The following is a 20,580-nucleotide window of genomic DNA, read 5'->3' on the forward strand; positions in this document are numbered from 1 at the left end:
TCATCAGGGGATACAGGAATCAACCAAATGAAGCGGCCACAATGATAGGGCAACATTTAAAATCTATTCATCTTTAAATAGCAGGGTTTATCTTACTTGAACTACTGCACAGAAGAGTTGAAAGACACTGCTGAGAAACAAGATTTTCTCGAGGGTTCAGATCAACCGCAGCTGAAACCCAAAGCATTCACTCACTGTGAATCATAATGCCAGAATTATGCAGATTTAGAGGGAATGCTGCAGGCAAAATCACTCGTACTGATGGCTCCGGGGGGAAATGTGTATAATAAAAAATCTACTAATCCGTCAGCTGCAGTAAGTAAATGATTTGAATATATTTGACTCTTAATTGAAAACATCAACACATCTTCAGAGAAAGAAAAAAATAATTTGTCTCTAGCATTCAGGCAAAAGGATCCCAGATATTTGTATCACAGAGGCATCTTATTTTAAAAGTAAGACATTAAACTGAATGGCACACTCTGGATTTAAAAGGAAAAATGAAAAAGCAATTTTCTCATTAGAGTTAATGATGCCCAAAGAACATGCTCAGCACAGGCCACTGATCTATAGTGTTGTCCATTATGGTAAAATACTAACCACATAAAGACCAAGTATACTTAAGAAACAGTCAATCCACCAACTGTACTCAAGATTAAAACAACCTGATGACAGACAGGATTCAAACTCCTGGACTGTACCAGGAAATGAGGTAAATGACCTTTAGGATTAACTTTTATACAATAGATATAATTTCCCTTTTAACCTTTACAACAAAGGGTGTAGTTTCACCCAACATTGTAAAAAAGTATTTCTGCTGTATCACTCAACTAAACTCTCTAAAAACAGGTCAACAAGTACTGACAGTCAGTTTTCCGCAAATTGCATCACCAGTGTTTTCCACATATGTAAGAAAAGAAAAAAATCGATTTGCCGGTTTAAACTTCTCTCTCAAATTTTAAAAGTTCAGCTGCTCAAGTTTCCCTCCCTGCAGGCCTACCAGGTTGTTGTTGTGGCAGTCCTCTAGATCATTCGGCGCTCTCTCCTGTGGTTGGACACACTAACATCGTCTTGGACTGCAGCTTGGATGATATTCCTTTTCCTGCATTGGACTTCGATAGGATGGGCAGTTTAACAAAATGAGGACCAGAATGGGGATTACAGTCCTCAGCTACAATCCAAGACAGTGAAGTAGTCCATCAGCAGTTCAGCAGGAAACTCACTGTAGAGGCAGCTGATTACTGTATATGGTGGAAAGTACTTGGCCATGTACAGAAGCTGCTCAGCCATGGAGTCAATGCCATGAAGCTTCCTGCATACAGATTTTGTTATTAGGTGCTATGCCACTTCAAGGCTGAGTTGCTATGGTTTCTAAATGCTTCCACTTTACAATAACACCCCTCTATGGCATGATTTTTTATGCTATGAGGGTACCAAAATGTCACAGTTTTCTGTATATACTTATGATTAGCACCAACACCTGTACAGTGTCTTAAAAGGACTGATATTGGGATTTGGTGCTATATAAATAAAAACTGAATTGAACTGAATAAAATTAGGGGAAAACAAACTATTTATTACACATTCTCATTTTTATTTCAGCAAACATCAAGTTTGCTTATATTTTCTTATAAGCACTTAATCCAACAGCTTTATAACTGTGTTTGTGTGTCGTGCGTGCATAACAGGTTATTCTGTTTTTTCAGTTGTATGTCTTTCTATGTGCCTGAATGTGTCTACACATCCATCATCATTATGTTCCTCAAACCCGTGTCTGGGTTCCACTCTTACCTACTGTCACTCTCATCAAGTTCACTATCCTCACTGAGGGGATGATCCTAACTGTACAAGAGTACAGAGTCTTTGTGCCCATTTTTCATAAACATATATATTTAGCACTTTTCTATTCTATTGAAGCACTCTATACAACATGCGTAATTATCCCATTCATACAAGCACTTTTTTCTATTTTCTAAATCATACTCATTTCCTAGTTATTTGCAAATGCTAGTGCTTTCTATTTAACATTCACACTCCAGTGAAATTAGTATCTTGCCCAAGGATAAGTGGCATACAGACTGGAGCAGCCAGGACTTGAACTACCACAATTACAATTAGTAGGTGACCTGCTCTACCTCCTAAACAACAGCCACCCCCAAACACAGAGGTTCTCCCGAAGACCCTGATCCCTGCTCAAATGCACCTGATTCAAAATATCAACTGGGTAGTAAAAGTTCCAGCTTCTTGATAACAAGATGATCATTTGAATAAGTGTCCTGTTGCAGGGAAGCACCTAAAAGCCTAACACAAACAGTCTCAAGGACCTGAGTTTAGAAGCACTGCTTTGTCATTATTGCCCTAAGAAATGATTCATAACTGTATAATGTTTCCCTGAGGTAGCAAACCAAAAAATACTGTTTTAGTAAATAAATGAAAACTAATTGTCTTTAAACAACCAAATGCACTTCAGATATTCATGTACATGCACATCTTTAATATAAACTTGTAGTTTATATAAACTTATATAAACTTCAACCAAAGACAAATTTCTGCACTTTGTTTTTTTATTTAAATTTAAGCATGTATACAAATCTTTCTAGACTTCATTTTACTGAACACTGATGCATCTTAGATCATCAAATTTTTTAAAAAGTAATATAAAATAAAAAATTTAAGTGACAGTGTAATAACAAAAATTGTGGTTTGTTGGAAGGGATATCAGAGTTTATCCTATTACATTACTTTGCTTGAACTCAGTGAATTCTTTAGAATGACCGTTTTTTTCAGTCAGGGCTGGGTCTGTGACCCAGCATTTTGAGTTCATTTTTTTTTTTTTTCCTATATTATATTGAAAATATGTTAAGTTCTGGTGTTGGTATTATCAGTTAGGATTTTGGTGAGTTTTATTCTAGTTTAGGTTTTTATCCATGTCCCCTTGTGTAAGTCTGCTCTTGTCTTCTGTGTTAGTTTGTCATGTATTGTCTGTCTGTTCCATGTTGTCAAGCTGGTGTTGTCATGTCTACATCTGTTTCTATGTTCATTGTGCTTAGTGTGACTTTTCCCTGTGGTGTCATGATGTTAATTTGTGTCAGCTGTTTCCCCATGTGTTTCCACTTCCCCTGATCGAGCCTCCTGTGTGTATTTAGTCTTTGTGTTTCATTCAGTCTTTGTCAGGTCGTCCGTTTTCCTACCCTCCACGTCACTTCAGATTTCCAAGGCTTTCATGATTCTGTTCACAGCATGTCCATGTTTTTAATTCATGTTTGTATTCCATAGTTTCTTTCATGCTCCTGCGCAAACTCATGTTCATAGTCATTTCTAGTATTTCCAGTTTAGGTTTTAGTTTAGCCCTCGTCATTGTTCATGTTTTGTTTTGCACTCTTCTCATCAGCCCAAATAAAGGCTCGCTTTTGGTTAAAGTTCAAGACAAAGATCGCAAGGTCTCCTCCCACGTCTGCGTTTTGGGTCCGTTTAATCAGACACCAGCGTGCCCCGCTGTGACAGGCACGTTACTATTGTACCTTTTATTTAAGAAGAAAAGCACTCATACCTGTCCTTGACTTTACTGTTTTATAGGTTTATATTTTTTTTATATATATCTGATCCTGACAAAACAGCAAGAGGAAGAATCCAGAGGTAGGGGAAAAAGTGATCAAAGCAAAAACCAAACAGGGCAAAGAATGCATTCTCCAAGCTGAGAAACTTGATATTTACTACATAGCCACCCTGCCTTCCTGTGCACACTTTGCCACCCTTCAGAAAAAGACCGTTTCTCTTGGTGACCAAAACTCCAGCCGCCAGTACAAAAAAGAAAAACAATGACCTTGGACAAACAATATTCTACTTATTGCTAATGTCAGAGTTTTATATAAGCTGCACAACAGCTACGTTTTCTCTGCCTGTGCACAGCCTCTTCACACCTCAACTAAAACACAGAAAGAGCTGCAGTCACAGCATCTCTTCAGTCTTACTTTACAGCCATCCCCCCCGGGGAGTCGTTAGAACAGCAAGTGCTCTTCAAAAAAACTTCTTTGCAGATAATTTGATGTTCTCAAATGTCCTCTGCCTCTCAAGCCCTCAGCTTTTTCAAGGGCTTGGGGAAAAAGAGAATACTTGAATTTCTTTGACTAGCGAAGAGATTTGGTCCTTTCCCAAAGTTGTGACCAGTGTGGCAGAGCTTTCAGACTTAGCCTTTATAGGACAATGTAAGTGTGGGCAGCAGAGGATGAAAATGCAGACAGACTCCAGTTCACCACTGCTCAGAAATAATAAATAACTGAGAGACCACGGTTGCTTTTTGAATCTATAGCAAGCTGAAAAATCCAAAACTCAGGTGTAAATAAAGAGAAGCACACATAAAATGTTAAACCACCCATTTGACACCAAATAAGCACTCCAGTTCCTCCTCAGAAAAATGCTCGTCCAGGTGATGATGATTGTAATTACGGAGCAGAGGGCTGTAGATGACATCACTGAAGAGCAGTACTGCACACATTTGTTCTGTGCCTGCCTTAGATTTAATCTCTCACTCCAGCTTGAAGTATTTTATCTTTGTGTTGATAATGTGTTTCAACGAAATTGAATTTTTTGTTTCCTGGTATGTCTGAATGAAATTTATCACACAGCTGCAATATGAGCGATCAAGACTTGAAAACTTCCTGCAGCTACTCTCAACTCCCCGAAGACTGAGAGAAATAACAGACTCCACTGTCAGTCCAAAAATCTGCCCGTATAAAAGTTCTAATTCTTTTCAGGAAACCATAAAATCCTGCAGAAAAACTGAGGCACAAAATGTAGCTGTTAGGTTTAGTGACACAATGGTTGTCCACTCTAAATAATGATGTCTAATCACTTATTGCTCACTTATGGCTTTGTCACACTAGTGTGAAAATAAGACCGAAAACTCCTTGCAAACAGTAAAAATTGGTGGTCGCGTGGTGATTGCACTGAATAGGCAACATCCAAACAATCATAGCCTGACTTGGACGAACTGCAGTCAGTCTCAGACAGATTGGCGAAGGTTTGAAAACGATTCCCATTTATATTATAAATGCAGACAGATTGCCAGCACATTGTAATCAGTCTGCACAAATGAGTACAACTCATCTGTGATGTGTTTCTTTGCAGCAAGGGACTTGACTCAGCTGGCTGACAACTAGTTGTAGTGTGGTTGTATTCCCATATAAAAGCAAGTGAGGTTCTGGCTGGACTCTGAATGTAAGTAGTTAATGTGAGTTTCTATTTTAGTGGGTACATCTGTGTATTTTAACAGCAACAAAATTGTGATTTCTGAAAATTTACCACGGTTATTATCACAATTTAACAGCCAACTTGACCCTATTTAAATGCAAAGTGTTAGCAGCTTTATTGCTGTCTTGATGCACCAGTGTTACTTTGAAGACAACAGCAGACATTGTCTCCATCTTCAAAGCAACCATTTCAAAGGCAACAAGACTGCAAGTTCATTGCACATGTTTGCAGTAATTTTGTTCATGTCACAGGCTCTAACCACTGTTTTCTCTTGTGTGACTATTACATTTGTGAATGTTATGGCTATAGTCAAAAAACATCTGTCAGTGAGTCTCGCTTAATCGTGGGCAGCGTATAGGCAGTTTTGTAAGTCACGAGGAAGCCTAGCTGATATCTGACGTCAATGTGGCCAAGCTCCTTTTAACATTAGGCTTAACATACTGCAAATTTGCGGCATTTCAGTATTTCAAAATGTTACAACGCACTACTGCTACTGCGGCTTTTACTGTATTACTGCAGCAAGATAATAGATTCCAATCATATCAAGTTTGTCATAAGTGGAGAATAATACAATTATGTTAGTACCTATACGTGAAATATTTCTCATGTGATATATTATATACAAAATATTAATCTTACAACTTGTATATTTTAATGTGTTTTGTACAATAGTTGCGTAATTGTCATGGTCCTGGGCAGTGTTGGTCAAGTTACTTGAAAAAAGTAATCAGTTACTAATTACTGATTACTTCCCCCCAAAAGTAATCCCGTTACTTTACTGATTACTTATTTTCAAAAGTAATTAATTACTTGGTTACTTAGTTACTTAGTTACTTTTTAAAAACACAATTTACAACCTGAATAGGTGATAAAGCGATAGATCTTTTCTACTTTTCTGCATAATCCATCATACAAAATGTAATCAAATGGAAACGTCTCTTTTTAAAACGTTAAATCTTTTAACTTTATGCATCAAGCAAAACTTAATTATATGCAACATTCTCTGACTGGAAGAAATTTGTTTAACATTTAAACCTATTTTCTGCACATTCCAGCACATAAAATAAAATATGTTTTTGTGTTTACACTCACTCTTTCAAATAGATGCAAGTAAAACACAGCAGAAAATAAATAAAATCAAAGACTAGCGGTCCTGTTGCTCTATTTTCACCCCAAAAGCAGGACTGGGTTAGGCGGAGGTTTACCCTGGTGCAGGTAAGCTTGGGGTCAGTGGAAGAATCCACGAGTTTCTCTGTGAATTTCCCATTACAGTCGTAGCGCACTCGCTGCTTGCTTGGAAGTTTTAACTTTTTTCGCTGTAAAAAGAAGTTTTCTTCCCACGCACAACGGACAGTAATGTTTTTGTCACTTTTATGGAATCAAACTCAAAATAAGGTCAGTACTTCCACGCTTTAAACGCTGCACGCTTCATACTTTCTCCCTTTTCGATATATTATCCATTGTTGATCTGTGAACAGCTGTTGTCACGAACGTCGCACCGCCACGTCACTGTCATGAGACATTCTCACAAAAATCACGGTTTTAGTAACGCAAAACGCAGCGTTCGAACATGAAAAGTAACGGCAATCTAATTACCGCTTTTGCAATAGTAATCCTTACATTACTCGTTACATTTGACAAAAAGTAATCAGATTACAGTAACGCGTTACAAGTAGCGCGTTACTGCCCATCTCTGGTCCTGGGTCATTTTGACCCAGTGTTCTTAGTTTTCTTTAGCCAGTGAAAAAATTCTCAGGTTGTCTACAGACCTACTTCACAAGGCTGTGTTAATATAAAACAACCGTCATTAGCAGCCTGGTGGTCCTAGGGTTTGTAATACACTTGCAGAAACTCTGGATTCATCCATCATTCACCTTTTCTGTTGGTTATATTTAGAATAAAATTATATTCTAAATATTATATTCTATTAAAGATCAGGTAAGCTGTCCAGAAGCACTTGAAGGTGGTCGCCCGAAAAGTATTACTTGACATGTGTTGAATAGGTTGCTAATGCTAAGCTTGGGATATTATAATACTTTGAGTAAACTACCCCAGAATGTGAAGCTGACTAGATCCCGCAGAGGCAGTGAAGGGAGAAACCATTAACTACCTTCTACTGAAGCACAACCTGGTCTTCACTTGTAATTGAGTATTCTTTGGTTACCTAATTAGGATGAAGATACAGAAAGAAACAGTAATATTCTCAGTCTGAAAAAGGTTAGGGTTAAGATTTCTTATATGGCTGGATCTACTTTTTTATGTCCAGGCATTAATATTTATACCAGTGCAGTCTTGGCAAACACACACACACACACACAAAGTTGCAGGGGTCTGCAAAAACAAAGAGCCGAACATGAAAACCCAGGCACACTCTACTAAAACCCAGCAGCGGATTAAATTATAGAGACATTTGACAATATGACCACAGAGAGACAGGAATCTGCTAAGGTCTGAGCAAAGCTATCCTCTCATTCTACCAATGTGTTCTTTTTCACCTCCTTGTTCTTTACTTCACCTCTCTTGACCCTCCTACTTCCCACCTGACTTTATACTTATTTTTTCCTTTTTTTTTACCCTTGCTCTTCTCCCCTTTTCTACATATCTTGATCCTCCTTCCTTTGTTTCTGTCATACCTGCTGCTATCCTCCCTGTCATTGTCCTCCTCCTTCGTCTCCTGAAGTCAAGTCAGCTCATCTTATTGAAGTGAGGGGGTGCATCCAGAAAGCAGATGGTGACACATACACACATGCAGCAAAATCAGTGAGGGATAAAATGGGAAAGGCAGAGGAAAATGTCACTGCAGTTGTGAGAAACACAGAGGGAATACTCCAACCAGACAGCCTGCAGACTCTGACCCCTAAAGTTTACCCTTCCACACTTTATAAAGCTCTCCCTACTTCTCATTCCTCCTCTTTCTCACTACCCATCTCTTCATTTTGTCCTCTTCTGTTTCACCTCAAAGTGCTTAGTTCTGATTTACCGCTGTCTTATTGTGTTGAAATTCAGCCTCACCCTTCTGTCTTTAATGGCCACTGACTCAGCTCTGTCCTCCTCTCTAATACAAACTGACTGGCCGTGCTTCTTCTCATCAGCAGTCGCTGCAGAATATCAGAGGAGCAGGCTGCAGAGCTGTGGTCATGCAGTACTGACTTCATAAAAAATACACAGCAGTAGCAGCATTAAGCTGTGATCAGCATCTATTTTTGTAACGAGGGCACATTAGGAGCGTGAGGCATGAAGTTACTATATGTAATGACGCTGAACACACATTCGCTAATTAGCCGTGCAAAAGTGGAGAATAATGCCGAAGTCATAAGTAGCATTTTAACGGACCAGCACGCTGGAATTCAAGGTGAAACCTGTTCTGCAAAGGGAAAGACATATGAAAATGTGACATTAAAAATTCTCATAGTGGTCTGTGTCTCCGGAGCTCAGTGGCACCACCTGTCTCCTTTTGCGACTTGATGTTGAGCCAGTTTTTCATCATTTTTTACTGGGCTCAAGTAAGGGTAAAGGCAATGACACAACTGTCACAGAGTAGTTGTTCATTTTCCAGCTTGCTAGTAGTGGAGGGTTGACATAAATGATGGCAATAACTAATCAGAGAACAATACTTTGAAATGTCTAGAGAAGCTTCTGTATAGGTTGTTACTCTAGTACACTAGACAAATTTATTTTATGCATTCTTATTATTGGGTCCATAGGGACATTTATAGTTTTCATGAGTTGTAAGTATTAAATTCTAGGAATATAACAATAATTAATTCACATTTGGCCTTAAAAGCCTTTTCACACTGTTTCCATTCCTTAGCTTTTTAATAGCAAACCTTCCACTGAGACACTTTTTACTGAGGGTTTGGCAAATAGTAGATGGATCAACTGAAGGACCAGGTACATCTCTAAGGTCCTGTGTCCGGTCTTTGCTGACACAGGACCTGAGCTGGGTTCAGCTGCTGTTCATCTGCTGTAGGTAGTTTTGTAGGCTACTTCTTATTTTGTTCTCATTGTCCAGTTTCCCCAAATGTTTCAAGGACACGCTGCACACAGTGCTGACATATGCAAAAGCTCTTTGGGATTCACCTTTTTTGTGCAAAAATACAAATATTGTGCTCTTGCACCAGACTCCTAGAAACAAAGTTCCTAAAGATATTTAAAACTGGTTCTTTGCCAAGATGTCTGTTTTGTGTATACACTGGTTCTCTGCTTCATCCCTTGCCTTTCTGATTCTTGAATGTTTCATAGTGCTTTTACATGCATAAATACATGTTTTTTTTTTTAAATGTATGCAAACATTTTCAAAACTTTAGGAAAAGTTACCTGAAAATGAAAACCAAAGAGAAAGAATGAAGGGGAAAAGTCTGCACCGCCGTGGCAGAAGGACAGACCTCAGTAGAAGTAGCACTTCAAGAAGACTATTAAAGTGACAACAAGTTCTCTGGGATGATGATTACCTCACAAGATAAATGGTTTCATTGTTTTTGGGAGCCAGGTTTCTTCTTATGGGTGGCCTTGGAAAAAAAAAATAAACCCATCCACCATGTCCTAATGTCAAATGACTGCACTTTAATCCTCTGTCAGGTCCTCACTTACTGGTTCTTATGATATTAAATCCAGATTCATGGCTGGTGGTTTCTCGCTTCCTCTGTAACCTTGACTCCATCATACCCCATTCATGACTCTATATTGCACACATTTCCATAAATGACCATTAAGAATCCATGACAAGGTTTTATTCTCAGCCACTTTTTTTTTTCAATATTCAAATGTTTATGTTCTTCTCTGTGCAAACAAGCAGCTCATTGAGAAGCAGTAAATTCCCTTGAGACAAGACTGCGACACACCTGAAATATGCTGCTGAGTCTATACCATCCTCTGCATTTTCATTATCGCATTAATGCTGAAAGAGATACGGTATACTTTTACATTTACAACTCCCTAATATTCCCCTAGCGCCTCCACAGCCTAAATGACCCCTTTTTTTTGAAAATCTTTCATTAAATACCATAATTTAACCTACCAATCAGCATTCAATATTTGAGTACTTATCTGCATAAATAACCACACCATGCTGTCTTTAATTTGATGTAATTAGTAAAAACACTAGTGCCAAGATAACTAAAGCATGATAGACTCTTTTTTGGTGTCTACCTCAGTTTAGCATGATCAATGCACAGAATGGCAGCAGGTGGTAAGAAAAAAAAATCACGACTAGATTGAATATGAATGAACATTACCTCCACTTTCCCATGAGTCTGCTTCACATGACAAAACGTCTAACTCCCAAATAGCTTTTCAAACTGACTTTGAAGCTACGACAGGATAGGACACCTTTCCTTCTCTCTGCAGGCAGAAAGTAAACTGACAACTAATAACAGCTTCAGGTTGAAAACTTCTCTCATTGAGGACACAGAGAAACCAGTGAGTCACCATCACTGAAACGCCAAGGAAAAATGCAAATGAGCGCGTGCACACACACGTAAAGTAGGAGTGTGGTGGTATTATCTGTCATTAGGCTAGGATTAAAGTCATTTAGTGTTCTTGAGATTATCTGTCATTAGGCTATGATTATAGCGCACACTCCAGTGGCTCTAAATCAGCTCTGCGGGGAGATAAATACCTCGAGAAAGACTGATGAGACTGAGAAGTAGAAGGCAAGCACAAGACTGGGAACATACCTGAAGATGATAGCTGGGAAAGTGAGTGCAATCATCAGTCTTTCATGTGTGGATGATGAGTAATATGATTAATGACTGACTAGATAAGAAAAATAACTATTTCAGAGGCTGTTAAGAAAGATAGGGTGTGTGTTATCATAGCTGACCCATCTATTGATCGAAAGCTGACTCCATATTTCTTCCCACTGTTCCCACACCACCTACATGATCCACAGCTGAAAGTCCAGAGATGAGGAAGAGTGCAATTATGTTTACAACTCCCAGCTGTGACTACAAGCTACAATATGTTTCCATTCATAATGTTACACTGTCTAAAATGATAAGACCCACAGTCAAATGGGACCAACTTGTCCATGAGTATTTGGACAATGACACAACTTTCATTATTTTGCCTCTACACACCACCACAGCAAAATAATACACACCACCACAGTGGTGTGTTGAATCCAACAGCCAGAATGTGACTAAAGTGAAGACGCTTGGATTTAATTCAAGTGTTTTAGCAGAAGTATCATGTTGAATGTTTTGGAGTTACAGTTACATTTTAGTACCCTATTTATAAAGAAATTATGCACCTTTCATTTTTTTTGCCTGAGTAGATACTTTGTTTCATCCAACTCATTTTTCGAAGGTTTCAACAATATTATGTCCTCAGTCACTATTTTCAAGCCTTATTTAATCCAGTGTGAGCAAACGTGACACATTTACCCCACATGTCTTTTGTCCTGCCTTCCTTCTCTCACCCCAACGGTTGGAGTCCCTGAGCCTGGTTCTGCCGGAGGTTTCTTCCTGTTAAAAAGGAGTTTTTCCTTCCCACTGTTGCCAAAGTGCTTGCTCATAGGGGGCCATATGATTGTTGGGATTTTCTCTGTATGTATTATTGTAGGGTCTACCTTACAATATAAAGCGGCTTGAGGTGACTGTTGTTGTGATTTGGCGCCGTGTAAATAAAATTGAATTGAATTACAAGTGACCAAGCTGCAGCAAGTCTAAGCTGTAGTACCAGATAAATTATCTAACGCTCAGTAAATAAGCATATATTAAGATTTTGTTTATTATCAATAATCACGCTATTTTTTTTAAAAATTTACATTAACTGAAAGATGGTAGCTATAGTGAAGAAAGAACAAAACATCAGAAACCCTCAGTAAATACGATATTGCCTTTCAATTTACTGTGATAAACAGATTCAGCCAGACCTTGCCCGTGGCACTGAAACGAATGACTTGTGGAGTGAAGTCATGGACAATTATTAGATGAATGATGAACAGTAGTGGGGACTCTCTAGGGAATAAAAGGCTGAAGGACAACTTGGGCTACATGACTGAGAAAGCCATGGGCTGTTTTTTTCCCCTCTGGTTGTGGCTCTTAGATGGCAGTCCAAATCTATTTGCAGGGAATCAACTTTGACAGTAGATTTAGATAGCCTTTAAAATCATTACTTATATTTTTAGCTGTTCTCTTCATTCTTGGAAAGCTGTTTGCTTTCCTTCATTTGTTCACCTTGCTCATTCGATCATTTTGTAAGAGTCTGAGTCTGTTGTATAATATTCCAAACAGCCCAGCTCGTATCTACATATTCCCCCTCTAATCCGGTTGTATAAATACATTTTGAGGAATTTTAAGGTTTATTATATCCTCTGCTTTCTAACTAATTCTGCACTTAAGCAGCCATTTAACAAGCATTTAGACCGTGAATACACCGTAATCTACAGCCTCAGCCCGAGGAAGCAAAGGCAGGGAGTGTCCTCTTATCCTAAGAGAAACATTAGTGCATTTAGCAGAAGGTCAGAAGTGTCTCCTTCACTTCAGGCAGCTACATCTTCATATTAATGTGCTTACATAAACTTTAACCTCATGTTTGCTTAAAACACCCCGGGCCAATATAATTAATTTAAACCTACCCTGAGAAGAGAAACATGCATAAATTATTATATGCACCTACTCACTGAAACACTCATCAACCAGATGGACCACACCATGGTCATCACAGGAAATAGCAGATTGAAATTGTCTTTAAAGGGCACACCAGTGACTTTAATCAAGATGTTCAGTTTGGTTGTCATTCTTAAACTTTATGTGGTCTGTAGTTGTATAATTTCTGAAATGAGTGAAAGCAAGAATTAAAAGTCAGAATATCTTGGTTGCTTTATTTCAGTCATAGTTTGGATAAAGAAGAATTTCCAGGAAGTGCAACAGAGAAATTGATCTCTTTTTCAGAATGGAAGCATGCAAAAGTGTTACAATCCCTGGGTGTTTTGAGTTTTGTTTAAATTTTGCATTTCTTGGTTTCTCTGTTTATTGATACTCCAAAGTTTTGTTTCACATCTAGTTCACTTCTGGGTTTTAGTTTATTTTGTGTTCCTTGAATTCCTTTTGTTCCCATGTCTGGTCTAGCTCCATTTGTGTTTTTGTCTTGTAATCCCTTGTGCCGAGTTAGGTGTTATTCCTCAGTGTCTTGTTCTTTGTTCTTGTTTTCTCTATGTTGCTTAGTTTTCTCATTTGTGTTCTTTTCTCATTTAAGGTTGTTTCGTATTCCTTATTCGACCTGTCATTCTTCCCTTGTGTTCCCATGCCTTATCCAGTTTTTGCCTGTCTTTGATTCTGTGTTCAGTAATTTCCTAAATAATTTAGATGGTCTTGTGCTTTATATTGAGTTTTACCTCCCGTCTCATTAATTCTGATTTGCTTCGTTATATGTTCCTTTGCATCCCCGTATCATCTTTGTCCTATTGTCTTTCCATGTTCCCCTATCTAGTCCTCCTGTTCTTCTCTATGTTAGCTCATGTTTCCTGTTCAGTTGTGTCTTCCAGTTTTACTGTGCTGACCATTGCTTCCTATGACTCATGACTCATCATGTTTATAGTTTCCAGTTGTATTCCCCACCTGTTTCCCCACCTAGTGGTCCCTTTAATTTGTATTATGTGTTTTTGATAAAGCTCCAGCATTAAAGCTGTTATTTGAGTTCACACCTGGCTTCTCAAACTCTCCATTTGGGTCTGCAACCTGTTCAGCACACAGCACTGGATGATAAAAAGGTGTTATGAGTGTGTTCACATGGAAATGTCTCTGGCTCTAAAGTTATGTTTTTGTAATGGATATTTATTTGCTGTTGTAGTTGCTACTGGTCCAGTGGCAACATGGACTCAGAGCAGTTTGCAAATTGGTCAGAACTTTCATATATTGAATCATGTTTATTGAACTGGGTTATAGTTCTTCCATTTGGCTGTTTGTTAGGTTTTGGTAACAAGGCACTTCATTAGGTATAAGAATAAGGTGCATATAAAAGATGCTGACTCCTGAAGTTCGAACAAAAAGTCAAGTTGTATAGATGTCTAAAGGGAAAACACCCTACAGCCCCCTTAATCTTAGACATCACTTTCCAGGTAAGTTGATTATCAAAAATTTCATCCTTCTAAATTATAGTTCTGTTACAGTTCTATGCAGTCAAACAGTGTCAGAGACACATTCACATTACAGCTAATTTAGAATCACCAATTAATCCATTACCGGCCTGTGTCTTTGGGGTACATGGAAACCAGAGTATCCAGGGAGAACACCACACAGAACCACCAAGCTCCTTGTTAAGGTTAAATATCCATGCTTGGATTGAAATATGTTTACCAGATGTTTGAAAACCCAATTTTTTTAGATTTCTGAGTGATGAATTCCATCAGAAAATAAAATACTTAAGTAGTTTTGTCTGGGTTTGCTGAGCAACATGGAGATAAACATCGGGGGGGGAAGTAAACACGGACAGAAAAAGGGAAATGAATTTTGAACCTCATCCTTATAATAACTGCTTTTGGTTGACTGGACATTAGACACTGAACAGTGTCCAGTGGAATTTATTTACTAATTAGAGATGGCTTGTACTGCATCTGCTGAAACCACACCCAGCTTTGAATAATACAGGCTTTTGTGTTTCATTATTAGTACACAACAGCCATGGGGAAATCAAGGCCAGCGGATCAATAACAGAGTTTACCACAGTTGTATACATTCCTCAGTTGGTTTGTCCTTTGGCAAGCTGCTAATAAATCTTTGGATATGGGTACAACACTGTTTAGTTGTGTCGTTCACAGCTGCTAACAGTAACAGACGCACCATGTAATTAAATAACCAAACCGGATATATCTTACATGTACCAAAGCTATGCTCTGATAAAAAACTGGATTATCCACAAAGAGCAATAGTCCAGGAAATTTTAGGGTTTTTTCAAACACTGGCAAGTTATTATGTCCCAATAAAACATCAAAATTAATTAAACAAGCCTCTAATTTATCTAGAAATACATTCAGGGCTGTGCTAGTCTTCCTACATTGTTCTTAAGGACACACAAAATAAAACTGAACAAAGTGAAAGATGAAAACTTTCTAAGGGTACAATTAGATCAGAGAGACTAAAGAGAATGGTCCGTGCCAGAGTACCTACTCTGTTATTGATAATGTTATTCAAGGACATGTATAATTGTGGGATTGGGAATCTCGTTTTTACAGTGTTTTTCAGCCACTTTGATCAAAATAGCTTACAGTAGTTTGCAGCAAATTCAAGGGCCACTCTAACTCCAACCTGCAGGAGGTGGAGAACGAGTTCATTCATGGGCCACTACAGTATGTTGACCCAAACAAGGCTGCAAAACAGAGCAAGGGCAATTGTGCCAACTGCAGTCCAAGTTCATTTGCAGGATGAGAAACTCTCTTGATAACAAACTCACATTATTGCTTGGCTCGATAATTGTCACATATAAAATATTTGCAAGGAAAGAAGAGAACTCAAACAGTGACTAATAAACAACAATTTTGCTGTTTTGTTGCAAGTTGACCACTCTGATAAACCTGCTGTCTACTGCTTTGACATAAACAAGTGCCAAAAATAGCGTTAATTGTCACCTGGCCATTACCTGCCCATTTAAATCACAACAGACAAAATTAGTGACTTGCTACTGAAGACAATGGAGCAATTATCTGCTTAATAGTCAAATAAGGTTAGATTAGAGAGATTAGATAAAACGTTATTAATCCCCCGGGTGGGTTCCTCCAGGAATTTCAGTAATTCAGTTATACACAGCTGATGAAAATAAAACTGAAGAGAACGATTCCAAAAACATGACATTTGTTTTAGTATTGTGAGTTTCTCAAAAACCATTGGCACTGGAGATAACAGATGGTAAAAACTGTACATGGAAGCATTCGTAGAGAGTGACCAGGAAGGACAGGATTAAAAATGAGCATATCAGAGGGACAACTCAGGCAGAGCAGTTTGGAAGAGAATAAAACAGTCAACGCTGAGATGGATCAGACAAAAGAGGGATAGTGGATGTACTGAACAAAAGATGGCACTTTCAGGCAGGAGGAAAGGGGGAAGACCAAGAAAAGATTTATAAATGTAATGAAGGTGGATATGCAGAAGGCTGGTGTGACAGAGGAAAATGCAAGGGACCACGGCGAGGTGGAGGCAGATGATCTGCTGTGGCAAGTCCTAAAGGAAGAAGCTAAAAGAAGAAAAACTGTCAAATGACAGAATAAAAGACAGCTGTAGAAACAGTTGTGGAAATCGTTTGCAGTAATTGTGTCAGTTAATCAGGGACTACAGCTCAAAGTATCCAAGTACCTCACAGACTCATCCAGATATGATTCAAAGTAAGAGTGTTTCAGTTGTTTACCTTCAAGATCTGATTCAATTCAATTTAATCTAATTTTATTTATATAACATCAAATAATAACAGCAGTCACCTCAAGGCACTTAATATTGTAAGCTCAAGACCCTACAACAATACAGCGAACCCCCAACAATCAGACGACCCTATTAGAGCAAGCACTATGGAGATAGTGAGAAGGAAAAACTCTCTTTTAGCAGGAAGAAACCTCTGGCAGAACAGGGCTCAGAGAGCGGCGGCCATCTGCCGTGACTGGCTGGGGGTGAGGGGAAGGAGACAGGACAAAAGACATGCTGCGGTAGAGAGCCAGAGATTAATAATTACTCATAATTAAGTGCAGAGCGGTGTATAAACACATGGTGAGTGAAAAGAGGTCAGAAAAGGAGAAATGCTCAGTGCACTATGGGGAGCGCCCAGCAGCCTAGGTCTATTGCAGCATAACTTAGGGTGGATTCAGGGTCACCTGATCCAGCCATAACTATAAGCTTTGTCGCAAAGGAAAGTTTGAAGCCTAATCTTAAAATTAGAGAGGGTGCCTATTTTCCGAATTCAAGCTGGGAGCTGGTTCCACAGAAGAGGCCTGAAAGCTGACTCCCATGCTACTTTTAAATATCCTGGGAAGCACAAGTAACCCTGCAGTCTGAGAGCAAAGTGCTCTGTTGGGATGATATGGTAGTATGAGGTCTTCAAGATAAGATGGGGCCTGATTATTCAAGACCTTAAATGTAAGGAGGAGAATTTTCAATTCAATTCTAGATTTGACAGGAAGCGAATGAAGAGACGCCAATACAGGAGAAATATAAAAAATATTTTTAAAAACAATTTTGGTACCAAGAATCAATTTATTGGTTTGGAATCATAAGAAATCAAAAGTAATGAACAAGTTTCAGCGCCTGACGTTGTTATGCAAGACAGATTTTGTGGTTTGGATTAAACCTTTTAGTAATACGTTTGGTCTCTGCAAACACAGCACCAACCTGCCCTTCACTGCTCTACTTTCACAAACGAGGTTTTTCAAAAACACACAGAACTCCGTCATGCTGTTAATATCAAAAGGTGATTAAATGTGACTTTGCAGCCCTGCTGGTTGCTGTTTCACACACTCACTTTCTTGAATCTCATCACACAAAACCCAGCGCTCCACTCCTCCGGCTAACAAGTCATTGGAGCACCATCTGTAGCTGTTAAAATATGTATTTCTACTTTGTTGTCATTTAGTACCTCAGCCATAATGAACAGTGAACCGTCTCCAGGGGTGGTGGAGATGTAGATATAAGGCTAAGTCTAAAACCTGCAGCTGGTGTTCTCTCTCCCCCCTCCACCCCTGCAGTCTTAACTTATTATGCTGCTGTGGTTTATGGTCCATGCATGATAAGTGTGCTGCTGGGTCAGGCTGTGCGGCACAAACAGAGAGAGACAGGCAGAGAAAGAGAAAGTGGGGCCAAAACAATTTAAAGCTGGACCAATAGAAAATTGATATGTTTCTATCTACTGATAAATGAAATGCTGTAAAAAGGCTTTCTTTTTATAACATGAGAGAAATGGTAGTGGAAGGAACAAAAGTGCATGGAATGAGTTTTCAGAAATGACCCAAAGAGGAGAGAGTACAAATAGTGAGCAAAATAAAGTGATGTGGCCATGAAACGCTGACAAAATAAGCAGGTGGGGAAATCAAAAGAGGAAGGAAGTGACACGATACAAGCAGCCGTTCTATTCAGATGCAGCTGGAGAGCAAAGACCCAGGTAATGGGGGAGCACAACGAGATAGCATTATAGAGAGAAGCGGAGCGAGAAGACGAAAAAAGGAAATCTGCTGTATAGAGACGAAGCTGACAGCAAACAGGAGGACAAAGAGAGAGAGAGAAGAGAAATGAGCAGAGACATGAGTGCATTTAAGCAAGAGAAGAGAGGCGCAGCGGGAGGAAAAAGAGCAGAAAGGATATAATACGGCAGAACAGCTGAGAAAATTAAGCTATTTTGGTGAAGCTGTAGTGTGTAGTGGATCTGATAACTTGACATCACCTGCGCCCCCTCATCCATCCAGCTACAGAAGAAGAAAGAATCCGTCTGCAACTCATTCTCTTTCAGCTGACCATCTTTCCATCAAACTGCAGCAGAACCACAAATGATGGTGCAGATTGCTTCCTTTGTCACTTTTATGATAATGTGCCACATTATCATAAAGGTGTGTCACAAAGTGTCACAGAGAGGGCTACAAGGATGCAGACTGCAAGAATGAAATACTGAAAATGGACAAAGACGATGGCGTTGGTTCTTCAGCTAAGAAAAGTCAAGGAAGAGAACGAAGGAGAAGAAATGAAAATAATGAACAAGTAGAGCATATGGTCTCATATCAGGGAGGTGTGGAAAAGGAGAATAAAACCACGGAGAGAACTTTTACATCTGTTTCAGTTAAAAATTGTCTCATTAAAATGTCTTATTATACATAAAGATTCACATCAATTCGTCTCCATTTTCCTCTTTTTTCTTTAATTCCAGCGAAATGTGGACGATCTCAGACCTGTCTCCACGTTTACAGATGACCTGAGCTATAAAATAACTGCTCAGTTAGATAAAGAAGTTGCGGAATCAAATCGTCTCTCCGATCTGCGTTCCACATTTTTCTCTCTCCCACACCTGGCTCCTGTCAGATGTGTGTGTACGAACAGACGTGGCTCAGTTCCAGGATGATCGTCACGGTGTACTGAACACCAAATTAACTATGAAGTAACAATATGCTTTTACAGCATGCACAAAGCAAATTAACTACCGTCTTCAGCTTAGGTTAAAATACATATGTTGGATTGATGCCCCTCCAGAGCAGCACCGTCGCTGTTTACGTGGCCAAGCTCCCTCAGAGGAAATATTTTACCATGAATAAAATGTGAGGATTAAATATTTAATATCGGAAAGGTGAAAATCTGCATTGTAAATAAAGTCGACTTCACTTTATGTGTGTAATATTGATGCTGAGAGAGTTTTAGTAAACAAGAGGAGATCTGATCACTCCTACTACAGCGAACCACTTCAGTACAGTGATGCGCAACAGAGGCGCGCCAATTCTCAGAGCAGCACCACATTTTCCTCATCATCACAACAAGTTCACCAAACAACAAACTCAACACATTTGCACACAGTATAGAGACAAGAAACTTTGATTTTCCCAAAAGAAATTAAACACTGCTGAGCTGGCCGCACTCCCGGCATCTCCTTCGGGAAAAGTAAGACGCGCACAACCGGCTCACCTTCTCCGGTTGTCCCGTAAGAGATGGAGAGAAGCAGGGCGACCTGAGCGATAATCCAAGCGACTCGTTTAGTCCCCAGATCCATGATGAAGGGGCAGGAGGCTGCAGAGAAGCCCGGCGGCTGCTGGAGGAGAGACGGTCGACCTCTCCTCTCCAGCTACAACAGAGATCTCCTCAAGCGCGAGGGAAGCGAGGAGGAGGAGGACGGGGTAGAGAGAAAATAAGAGAGGGAGAGAGGTGGCTGAAGTGTGTTGTGCAGTCCCGTCCAATTTATCAGAACTTAAATATTTCTGGATGTTTCAGTCAAAGATAATTGTGCACAGGTTTTAGGCATAGCCTATAAACAGGTCACAGATGCAGACCTGGCTATTCGGAACCTTTAGCCCCCACAGAGGGAGAAATTAGGCTTACTTGTGTTACACCATGAATAATAATGGACTTACAAAAGAAATAAATGAATAAAAACATTTACAGGGGTAGCTAGAAGATGAAAAATGAGCAAGGAATTCGTGTGGGACGTGTTTAAAGAGTGGTATTTTTAGCTATATGCTAATATCACCATGCTAAAATAGTCATTGTCATTTATGTTTTACTGTAAAGGTTTGCCATAACCCCATATTCAGTGTGCTAGCACTTTCCATTTTTGCCTACATGTTGGCATTACTACCAGGGCTGTACTGGGACAAAAACCTTGACCCGGGCATTTTGACTAGAGACCGGCCCACCAGGTATTATAGGAAAAACCATAAAG

General features: G+C 39.2%; 1 protein-coding gene across 1 annotated transcript in view; it reads right to left on the reverse strand.

Annotated features, from left to right (window-relative positions):
• Window positions 1-19,986, reverse strand: part of LOC116328112 (contactin-associated protein-like 4) — a 111,537-nt gene extending 91,551 nt beyond the window's left edge. Inside the window, exon 1 of the mRNA XM_031749815.2 lies at window positions 19,830-19,986. Coding sequence (XP_031605675.2) covers window positions 19,830-19,914 — 85 coding nt within the window. The 5' untranslated portion in view covers window positions 19,915-19,986. The remainder of the gene's footprint in view (window positions 1-19,829) is intronic.
• Window positions 19,987-20,580: the final 594 nt, after the last annotated feature.

The sequence above is a fragment of the Oreochromis aureus genome, linkage group 18 (assembly GCF_013358895.1).
Source record: "Oreochromis aureus strain Israel breed Guangdong linkage group 18, ZZ_aureus, whole genome shotgun sequence".
In the NCBI taxonomy this organism is placed as follows: domain Eukaryota; kingdom Metazoa; phylum Chordata; class Actinopteri; order Cichliformes; family Cichlidae; genus Oreochromis; species Oreochromis aureus.